General features: G+C 34.8%; 1 protein-coding gene across 3 annotated transcripts in view; it reads left to right on the top strand.

Annotated features, from left to right (window-relative positions):
• LOC147837143 (uncharacterized) overlaps positions 1-12,195 on the top strand; it is a 74,922-nt gene that overhangs the window by 47,029 nt on the left and 15,698 nt on the right. The window contains exons 4-5 of one of the 3 annotated variants that reach the window (XM_087241049.2): positions 9,984-10,080; positions 11,517-11,692. In XM_087241049.2, the coding sequence (XP_087097175.1) occupies positions 9,984-10,080; positions 11,517-11,692 (273 nt within the window). Of the gene's footprint in view, positions 1-5,198; positions 5,418-9,983; positions 10,081-11,516; positions 11,693-12,195 lie in introns of those variants that run through there. The other 2 variants (XR_015478676.2, XR_015478675.2) reach the window with 2 other exon arrangements.

The following is a 12,195-nucleotide window of genomic DNA, read 5'->3' on the forward strand; positions in this document are numbered from 1 at the left end:
AATTTGGGTGTACTGGTTTTTGGACCGTTATTGTAAGCTTTTTTATTAGAAAAGCTCCAGATTTGGCTTCAGTGATGACTAATCTAATGTATACACAAATAGAAGTTTCATTCATTCCTTTTCGTTTTGGCTCAGTCCCTTTATTCATCAAGGGTCGCCAAAGTAGAATGAACCGCCAACTTATCCAGCATTTGGAATGCCCTTCCAGCTGCAGCCCAACACTGGGAAACACCCACACACTCTTGCACACACTCGCATACACTATGACCAATTCAGCTTATTCAATTCACCTGTATCGCATGTCTTTGGACTGTGGAGGAAGTCCGAGCACCCAGTGGAAACCCACCAAATATAATATTGTATAGCTTAATATTAAAAAGAAAAAAAATTTAAAGACAGATTTTTGAGGGGTGTGCTTATATATGCTGAGCACTGTATGTTCCTGCTAGTAGCTTATGACTTACTGTACATTTTGTGACTTACTAATAACCACAATTTAAGGCAAAAATGTTCTACATCATGAAAATAAATTAACAGCACTTTTTTCCACACCAAACTTAACATTTTGTCATTATTTACTCAATCAATGGTGTTATAATGTGGTTTGTTGATGTTTATTATGGACCACAAAAGAAGAAATTTGAAAACATAATCAGCTCACTCCAGCTCCACTCTCAATCTATATTCATATGTGCTTTATTTTTTTCTCCAGCCTATAGTCTAGGTGAATCACATGGTTATTTGGAGTTTGGATGGTGATGGTGTTTGTTGTGCAGGTGGGCTGCATTTATTTTCAGAGCTTGAAATTCCTGCAGTGGGGTCTGTAATGTGGAGGAACCGGAGAGACGGGTTTATCTGATGGCACAATACAGTATTTGCTCATCCTACTGTCTTGCCCTGGAGCTGCGGTGGCAATGTCCAGGCCAGACCAGATCTTTATCATGTCCTCTTGAGCCGGTGTGCTTTTGCCTGCAGGGACGCCTTGCTTTTGTCATCTCTGGCCTTTATTCTTCTAGAAATACTCATAGCCATTCAGCTATTCTGTGTTAGTTCTGACAGTTGAAGAGGAGTGATTTCTGTTAACGAGGAGTTTTTATGACATGATCTGTCATATAACTGACGGTTTGCCAATTTAATCCCAAATTCTTCCAAGTTTATTGAGCCCATGGGCTTTACTGCTTTGCTAAGGCAGTTTAACAAGGTTAAACCTAAACTGCATTTTGTTGCCTTGTACATGTGTAATGACAATAAAGTTGAATCTAAATATGTGTTTTGTTTAGATTTGATGCTTTGATACTCACAAACCCCCCAAAAAATTGCTTTAGATGTAAAATGTAGCAAATTTAAGAAAAATATATTTTTCCGTGTTCTTAAAGCGTCCATAAATATGACCAAATATTCAGCATTTTTTTTGTACATTTCAATTGACATCAGGTCTAATCACTGTTGGTAAAATAAAACAATACACCTGATTATCTTTACTTCTGAATTGCTTCAGAATTCGTAAACTTGAACAAAAACTTTTATATTGAGTTTTTTTGTTTTTATAGACTGCACATTATTAGAACACACTGTACACTAAAATGTACAGACGTATTTTTTCTAAATCCTAAATTTGTCTAAATATGTCTAAATCCACTTTACATTATAATGAGCAAACATTTATATATACATTTATATGTACTTTAATTTGTAAATGTAATCCTCCTTCTTCTCTCTATACAATCTACGAAATAACGGCAAACATACCATTGAACGGGAAATAAACCATTGACAATGTTGCTTATTTGTATGTTTGTTTGTTTGTTTTAATTACAAAAGGCGTCTTACTGCCATTTTAATGGCTGACAAAAGACCAACATCATGGACAGCATGCTTTAATTTTTGTAAAATGCTCTGGAAGCAACAACAACAAAACACATGCCTGACATGCCCTGTCAATTATAATGGATGCAGTGTCCGATTACCAATAATGTAACTTTTTTTTTTTTTTTAATAATGAAAATTTGCATATTTAAATATAATGTGAGCATTTGCATGAGCCTGCTTAATGTATTTACTTGTGTGATTCAAAGTTGAACTTGTATCATTATTTCTGTAGATTTCAGTTTCACATAAGTTTCTGAAATTTATAATGTGATAATTGTCTGAAACACCAAAGAATCATTCCTGATTATGATCAATCTTAAAAATTGTTATGCTGCTATATATGGAAAACATGATATCTTAACATTCAAAAGTACCATACAACTTTTATACATTCAATTGGTCAAAAGTGACAGCATTTATAATGTTACTAAAGGTTCTATTTAAAATAAAATGTTTTGATACTTCCATTCATCAAAAAAAGCCTTGAAAAGGTTAAATGTATTACGATAGCCACAAAAACATGAAGATACGAAAACAAAATATAAATATCACATCAAAATATAATATTAATAATAATAATAATGATTGAACACCAGTAATAATTGATCATAATACAGCAACAAATCAGAATTTTTGCAACATTTTGAAATATAATTTGCTTGCACACCAGTCATCACCGCTTTGATTAATTTCTAAATGAGACCAGTTTGATGCAAAGTACAGAACAGCAAAAATTCAGCAGCATTTTTATAATAGTTTCCTGAATTTCCCTCTAGAGTGATGTGAATCATCACGGCGGAAGCATGTGTGGTGTTAAAGTGTTGATAGAGGAAATGCTCTCTGTGCCTGTTGCCCAAAGCAGCATCCAGAATATTACGGCTCCTGGGCTAAAACAGTTTCCCTAATGCTCCCCATGAAATTGCATAACCAAATGATGGTATGACTAAGATGCAGAAATCTGGGTGGAGGAAGTACACGTTGTGCCCTTGTTGGATCAGCAGTCATAGATGGAGATACGAGTGTAGATGTGACCCTGGGCAGGTGATGACGTGGTCTGTCCAACTCTTTCCTCATGTCGCTCAGGCTGAAGCTCTCACCTCTGCCTAAAACAAGCACCCTCAGACACCTGTGAAAACAGAGGAAGAGGTGCTGAAGAGTTTAGCTTTGGTATCAGACTGACTGTCAAACGCTGCAGGAACAGGCCTGCTCACTTCAGCTGTTTCCGTTTCAGTGCCGTCCTCATGGAATCTTTCAGCGTTACACTGGGTGTAAATGTGCTCTTGGTTGTGATCTGTGTTTGACCTCTTTTATGACGTCCAGTAATAACAGCTGGAGGTATTACATGTAGAAATGTAAATCAAAGAAATGACTGCTTTATATGAGTGCATGAAAGTTTAATTACTGTTGCGTTTTAACCAAACAAAGTCTGACAATATTAACAGCAAACATCAAGATGTTTAAATTCAATGGACAATTATAAACTAGCCAATTATCTAATAATCAACAAGGAACATCACTTTATTTCATATATACCCAGTAAACCTGGATCTGAACACAAGCAAGCGCAAACTATTAGATTTTAGTTTACTCCAAGTCAAACATGTTATTATTTTAAATTCCAAAAAAACTCAAAGGCATGCTGTGGCCATTGGATTAAAGAAATGACTTGCAATCTTGCTCTGAAGAGAAGCTGACATACACTGTTAAAGACATTTTTTTACAAGATTTTGACAAGATTTTTATAAAATATGGACCCCCTTTTGCAACATTTTTTTGTTGTTTGAGCTTTCAAATCCTTATTGGTGTCTTATTGTATTGTTCAGATGTCTTACCTAAAACCAGCACACACAAATCAAATCAAATCACTTTTATTGTCACATCATCAGCAGCACGTGTGCTATGATGAGTGAAAAGCTTAGGTGCTGGCTCCAGACAGTACAAAATACAGAAAGTGCAAATACAACAACAGTTCAAAATACAGACAGTGTAAAATACAGAAAATGTGAAATTGGCAGCGATATGTACAATGAAAAGGTGTCCACATGGTTGTAGGCGGTATTGTTTCAAGTATTGATTGGTTAAAGTGCAGTGCATGCTACATATTGATGGTGTGCAGTGAGGGTATGGAAGAGTCTGTCTGTGTGGGGTGTGTTAAGTGTTCATCAGCCTGATGAACTTTCCTTCAGCCAGCTGGTGCGTGACCGGATGCTGCGAAACCGTCTGCCTGAGAGTAGCAGAGAGAAAAGTGACAAAAAACAACAAAAATGTATTGAACACTATTATTATTATTTTTTTTATTATGCATTGTTATTATTTGAATTTATGTAATTTAGTTACATATTTATTTTTACCTTTTTAACATTTGTCTTTTTATTTTTTTTATTTGTCTCTTTTAAGTATTTATTTATTTATAAGTATATTCTGTATTTCAAGCAAAACCCATTAAATATATATTTGGGCGGGGAAAAAAAACGTCAATTTAATTTTGAAATGAAAGACTTCAAAAGGAAAAAAAATAGTAAATAGGATACTGAATTTAAATGATCAATTGTAGACATGTTGAAGGTTGTCATTCTTTCTAAATACACAGCATCACAGTTTTTTGGTTGCATAATATATGAAAATAATTAATGAAAATAGTTTATTATGTACCGGTTTATAAAAATAATTTTCACATGCAGAAGATTTTGAAACAAATGTTTATTTCATTTTGCTTCCCTTTCGGCACAACATAACAGTCATGACAACAAATATTTTTATGCTACTTTAACTAATTTAAAGAAGTTTTTTAGGTTTCAACTACAATTTTTAAGTTATACAAAGTTCAACTTAATATTTTTATAAGTTTGCTTAGATTACTGGAAAATTGTATTCAACTAAAATAAATTAAGGCAGCTATCTTATTGACAGTGCATTAGAAATGATCAATTCATATTTTTGATTCAGGAAAGATGATTTAAATTGATTAGAAATGACAATAAACACCAAAGAACACCAAAGAACAAACACCAATGCCTTCCACAAAGACATTAAGCAGAACAACTATTTTCAAAATATTAAAGTGACATTTGAAGAATAAACTAGACTGTTTTATTGCGACATTCACGAAACAAAACACAAATATAATAATAATAATAATAATAATAATAATAGTAATAATCATTCATTACTCAAAAAATGAATTTTCAAAGCAAACACACAAGCATCCAGCATCCTTTCAGCCACAGCAGCACGTTTAAAACACTACAGATGAAGAGATTCATGTTCAGCTCCTCAGACTGAGTGACCTGTTCCACTCATGTTGGCCTGTTTTGTTTTCTTTTTTTGAGATTTGCAAGGTTGGGAAGTGCTGTTTCTCACCACCTCCTTCAGCACTTTGTGTGTTTAAATGACAGAGCGGATGTGAAGAGCCGATTATCAGACACCTCTAAAAGCACAGGACTGGAACAGTCGGGTGGAGGCCTGTATGTCTGCAGCAGCTCCACTTGTGGGAATGAAACAATTGTCTTTTTTGGTCATATAAACACATCAATAAATATGCAAAACTATACATTTACAATCAAAGTTTGGTGTAAGTAGCCTTTTATACTTATAAAGCTGCATTTATTTGAGTAAAAGTGCAGCTATAAAATGTAAAGTAATTGTAATTTAAAATAAATTATTTCAATTATATTCAATTATGTTCAGTTATAATTTGTTCCTGGGATGAACTGCATTTTTAAGCAACACATGATTGTTTAGAAGTCATTCTAAAAGCTGATTTAGTTATTAATATAATATACATTTAAAAATGGTTATTAAAAATTTGTGTTTTTTCTTTTTTGTCTTAACCATGATGTTTTTGGGGGTCTTTGTGAAGAGCAACATCATTAAAAAATATTTTTTTTAAAGTTACATAATTAAAATAAAAACATAATTGTCACTTATGAAAAATGATAATTAGTCCTATCTGAATGAATGTCTGTTGAAATGATCAATAAATATGATATTGATTCATATATTACTATTAATGATAAATAAATACTCCCATTTTTTGGAATAGTGTGTATTTTCTACAAAAACTTCAAAATCTTATAATTTATTCAAAAGAAAACAGTTCTTTTGGACAATAAAACGATTCACATAATACATTTTAATCATTTCTTTTTTATTCAAATGAATTCAGCTATGATGAGCAAGCATTTCTTTCGAATGCACTTTGTAATACACATTTCATCCCTCAAAGCTTGATTGCTTTAGCTCAGCCTATAGTTGTGCTCGTATCCGCACTTGTGCTGTGTAACTGGGATAGGGTTTCCTGCCGAGGCCTCTTTAGCCGGAAGCAGGGCAGCCCAAAGGCTAGGGCAGGCCTGCGATTGTAGCCCCCCGCTGGGCCCGAATGAGGGTCCTGCCTCCCATCAATTTACCCCGGGACCAGCCCCGTGGAACACAAGACTTTACAGCTCCAATCCAATCGAATCCCCAGGCAATAGAAGCCCGAGTGAAAGAGAGCCAGCAGGTAGTAATAGTCACTTAAAACAGCAACAACATTCCTCTGTGGGCAACCTCGCCCTGCCTGCTGGAATCGAGGAGAATCCCACCAGGTGCCAGTCATAAAAGAGACATGATACTAGCTGACCCGAGCTTCAGACCAGCCATATTATGCCCATTTATTTCATCTGTCACCTTTCCCAGATATATTAAGGCAAGACACAAAACAGATACCCAGTTGCTATTTTACATTAAGAATCACTTTGTTGTTGTTGTTGTTGTTGTTATTGTTGTTGTTGTTGTTGTTGTTGCATTACATCTTTTCTGAAAATATTAAATATTCAAATGAAATAGGATTCAGTTACATATGCACTAATTTGCATACATTTATTGCACAGAACAGTGGATGAGGTTGGGTTAAAAATTCAAGTTTTTTATTTGACTATTAAATTTATTGATTTTTTTTTACAAAAGGGATTTTGAAATCTCTTTTTATTACTCTGTAATTCAGAAAATACTGCAAACCGCCAAAAATATACATCTTTACATCAAACTTTTTGTAATGAATAGAATGCTTTATATAGGCAATTATGTATGAACAAAACTCTGTCAGACCTTTAGAATACAGATGAGCAATATCACACGCGTGCGTTGCCCCTTAGTGCTCCCAACAGTGCCGATATACAGCCATATTACACTGCTACGAGTGTGATATTGCGTTTATACAACAGTTTGATGGCATAATTGTGTATATAAAAACAAAATCAAACATGGTGAGTCTCAAAAACCCTTTTGTATGAGGAGCTAGTTTCTTCCGCGTTGGATTCAAATCATAAGCTGACAGTTAAACAGTTGAGCAAGCATCTTTTAAACTTTAGATCTGTAGTGTCTGCTTTTTGCTGGCTGTATGTGGGCGGAGTAATACACAAAGGGTAAAAAGGCTGTACGGGTGCTGATATTACTTAAATATATCATGGCTATCAGCCAATCAGATTCGTGTACCAGACAGAACTGTTGTATAAATGAGCAAAATCACACGAGTAGCAGTGCGATATGGCTGTATATCGGCACTGGTGGGAGGCGTGTGTTGGCACGAGGCTGGAGGCCTAGTGCCTTAGTGCCCCCACCAGTGCTGATATACAGCCAAATCGCACTGCTACTCGTGTGACATTGTGTTTATACAACAGTTTAATGGCATAATTGTGTATATAAAAACAAAATTTAACACTGAGAGTTTCAAAAACCCTTTTGTATGTGGAACTACTTTCTTCCACGTTGGATTCAAATCTTAAGCTGACAGTTAAACAGTTGAGCAAGCATCTTTTAAACTTTAGATCTGTAGTGTCTGCTTTTTGCTAGCTGTATGTGGGCGGAGTAATACAAAAAGGGTAAAGAGGCTGTAGGAGTTCTGATATTGCAGAATATAGCACGGCTATCAGCCAATCAGATTTAAGAACCAGACAGAACTGTTGTATACATATAAATAAACTGAATATTAGCTGTATATAAGTGCTGCTGAAGTGAAGATTTATGGCTCAATGCAGAAGAAAAAAATCTTATTTTGAGAAAACAGCTTTTAAAAATGTGTATAGGCCTTAAACAGAAATTGATGAAGCGTGACCTTCTGTGAAAGTTTAATGTGACTATTTTAAATTTCATAATATTTCTTTTACAGCATTGCTAAAGTAATTGTATTACAGTATAGTGAGTTAAAAAGAGGCTTTCATTTAGTTGTTCAAAGCGTAATACGAGATGAAAGAGCATCTAAATGCAATCGCTGCATCTAAATGCAGGTGAGCACAGAATCTCCATTGAAAATACTGTGGTAATTTATGGAATTTAAATGGAAATGGAATTTAATGCTGTGCTTCTTGTTCGGTCTGAGACCCACTTTATATTGTATCTCAATCAGACATTGAAGATCATTGATTTTTAAAGAAACCAGATCTTAAACCTGACTATTCTACAATGGGATGGCAATTCACTGGAAGTGCTTGAGCTGGCTTACTTAAAGTCCCTGTGTATATACCCCATTTAAATAATTAGCTGTAATAATAATAATAATAATTCATTTTATTTGTAATGCGATTTTTTTAGACTCAATGCGCTACAAGGCAAAATACCAACAATAACAGTGTCTTTTAAAATTTTTGTTTACATTGCACAGAATTGCATAAAAGTCTAAATCAAAAAAAAATAAAATAAATACAGAAATTTTTTTTCCCGTCTTGTCTTAAACCTGTAGTATAGCATTGGGAATTATTATGGACATTTATGCGCATGAAAAGACAATTGTTCACTGTTTCAACTTCTATCCAAAACGTGCACCTCAACGTGTCTGTTTTGGCAGAGGGACAGTTTGACTAAGCCCTAAACTAGCTGATCTAGAACTAGAGAAACCGCACCCATGTGTTGTGTGAATTTATGTGTGGAGTCAGAAAGTATGGCTCCAACAGAACCTGAACGTGCTTGCAATGGTCTGCGTGACAGATGCATATTAAGATGCCTGTACAAACCAGTGGCACCACTTTGCTGCAGTTTTGCCCTCTTGAAGACATCGGTTCTTACTCACATGGCTCTTTTGGAAAACCATGCAAGTTCATTCATTGGTCAAGCCACCTGTTCTATTATAAATGTCTTCTTAAAGGAATAATTCACCTAGAAATTTAAGGTTGTCATTGTTTTCTCACTCTTATGCCATTTCAAGAGCGGTATGACTCCATTTAATCTGAAGACAAAAAAAAAAAAAGATCTATGTTACCATGAAGATTTTGAATTTTAAACACAAATATAAAATAGTAAAATGCATTTAAAAAGTTACATTTTAAAATTATAATGTTTGCATAAGAAAAAGCAAAAAAATACCAACCCCAAGTGTTGTAAATGGGCCAATATATCAATACAATTTGGATTTTTTTGCATATACAGTGCTCAGCATATATAAGTACGCTCTTTCACAAATCTATCTTTTTAAATTCATATTTTTTATTGGAAGCTTTACAATATTATATTTGTGCATATACATTAGATTAGTCTGTACTGAAGCCAAATCTGAAACTTATCTTACAAAATAACTTTTGAAAACGGTCCAAAAACTAGTTCACCCAAATTTATATGTTATAGAAAAATATTAAATATAAATAAAAAAGAGGAAAAATCAAGAGAAGCAAAACATTTTTGTAGGTTGTCTTTTTTTTTTTTTTTGCAATATTTTGCTTGAATTGAATTGTATCCTCCAATTTATAAGTATGTTTGGTGACTAAAATATAATTTTAATAAATATATCAGTTTAATTAATCTGTTTTGTTTAACAGATGTACAGTCAGAATTATTGTTCCCCCTGTTTATTTTTTCCCCAATATCTGTTTAACGGAGAAAAGATTTTTATAACACACTTCTAAACATAATAGTTTTAATAACTTTTAATAATAACTTCTAATAATTCTGACGTTAACTCTATATAAAATAATTTTTGTTACTTTGTTATAAATAAGTAAATAGTCTTTGAACAATGTGTGCATACTCAAAGACATAAAGCGTTTTGCAATAATTATTCATTTAATTCCTAACATTTTTTCTATTGTTAAAATGTAATGATACTCAGCGCAGTATAACTAATTTGTCCAGTCTCTTTCTCCTTTCAGTGTCTATAAATGGCTGCTATTGTGTGGTGACTAATAGTCCAGGTAGTGGCATCCAGCTGAGTTCTGACAGTTCCTCTGCTCTCTTCCTCAGGCTTAGGTGGGTTCTGCTTTGACTTGTGATTAGTCTTACTCACAACACACATCCACCCATAATGTGAATATCGACACGCATATACAGTTGAAGTCAGAATTATTACCCCCCCTTTGATTTATTTATTTATCCTTTTAAATATTTCCCAAGTGATGGTTTAACAGAGCAAGGACATTTTCACAGTATGTCTGATATTTTTTTCTTCTGGAGAAAGTCTTATTTGTTTTATTTCGGCTAGAATAAAAACAGTTTTTAATTTTTTTTAAACCCTTTTAAGGTAAAAATTATTTGCCGCTTTTTTACAATAACTTGTTTAAATACCCTATTTTGCCTAGTTATTCTAATTAACCTTATTAATCCTTTAAATGTCACTTTAAGCTTTCTAGAAGTGTCTTGAAAAAGATCTAGTAAAATATTATCTACTGTCATCATGGCAAAGATAAAATAAATCAGTTATTAAACATTTGTTATTAAAACTATTATGTTTGGAAATGTGTTAAAAAATCTTCTTTCGTTAAACAGAAATTGGGTGGAAAACAGGGGGGCTAATAATTCTGACTTCATCTTTACTCTTAGGTTGTGTTTTCTGCTTTCTTCACGGTATTTTAGGCAGTGCTTGAACAAAAAAAGCAAATGCAAATGTTTTGTTTACAATAGTAAAATTATTGATGAAAGTCTGGCACATTACATCATAATTAAGACAACAAGTGCTGTTTTTTTTTAAATGTGACCTTCATTTTGATCTCTTGGAAAATTCTGTTTTTGTGACTTCTAATAAAAGAATAACAGTCACGGAAAAACACTCTAACCCCCACCAGGATTGATGGAATTTTTGCGAGCTGTTCATCACACTTTCATCACAAGCAAAACAGCTTGGTGTAGATGTCCATAACAGGCCGCGCAGCAAAGTTAGCTTTAGAAATAGCTTTGTGAATAAACACTTTCACAGTTCAGGCTGAATTACAAGACAAAATCAAGCGGTTAAGGAGTGCTAACTGATTAAATGCTGCATGCATTGCTACTTTACACATGACTGCATGGAAAATACACTTCAGACACACTACTGTACACATTTAGCAGCATTATTATTCTTTTATCAAAGTGTGGCATTTCATTTGACATGGCAATTTAGCAGTCACACTTGATGCATCATGTTTACTACAACAGCAAAAGAAAGAAAAAAAAAAAAACAGCAATGTATTTGCCATTTACCGAACTCTTACAACATCGCTTTATCCCCAAAAGCATCCCTCAAAATGACAATTGCGATTGCAAAACAGTATAATCCATCTAAAATAGTCTCAATTATGGCCCATTTGTCCATCATCCGTCAAGTTGCCTTCCTTTGAGAACATTAGCCGGTATTATATCTAAGGCCCCACACAGAGATCCTTCCTCTCCCTTGCACTCACCTGTGTGTTGTGTGTGCTGTGTCCCGGCAGGTCTGTGGGCTGCAGGGGGCCCGTGCTGACTGACAGAGGCCCTGCCGTGAGAGGCGGAGAGCTCCTCATGAGCCTCAGCATGCAGCTCCTTTCCCAGGCCCGCCTTCAGGCCTCCGGCCGCTCTGCAGGACGGTACCACTCTGCTTGCAGACCTCATCCGCTTACCTGTGGGGCAGGTGAGTCTGAACCACACCAAGACCTAACCTTTCATTTAACCTGTCGCACATCTATACGCATTGTCTCTCAGGGTGACCAACAATGACCATAGGTAGCAAGCTAGATAAACGATTGACAGACAGACACATTCCTGTGCATACATGCAAACCTGTCATCTGTCAGTTTATTTACCATGCTGTTAGTTCTTCTGTCCGAGATAGATGGACACATACAGACAGACATGCAAACTTTTCATATGTCCATCTGTCTGTCTCTCTTTGTCGGTCTGTCTGTCCATCTGTTTGTCTTTGCCTGTCTGTTTTCTGTCTGTCTGTTTTTCTGTCTGTCTGTCTGTCTTTTTGTCTTTTTTTCTGTCTGTCTGTCTTTCTGCATGTCTGTCTTTTTTATGTCTGTCTGCCTGCCTGTGTTTCTGTCTGTCTGATTTTGTCTGTTTTTCTGTCTGTACTGTCTGTTTTTTCTGTCTGTCCGTCCGTCCGTTCGTCTGTCTGTCTGTGTTTCTGTT

This window comes from Danio rerio, chromosome 2, assembly GCF_052040795.2.
Source record: "Danio rerio strain M-AB ecotype USA chromosome 2, GRCz13ab, whole genome shotgun sequence".
Lineage (NCBI taxonomy): Eukaryota > Metazoa > Chordata > Actinopteri > Cypriniformes > Danionidae > Danio > Danio rerio.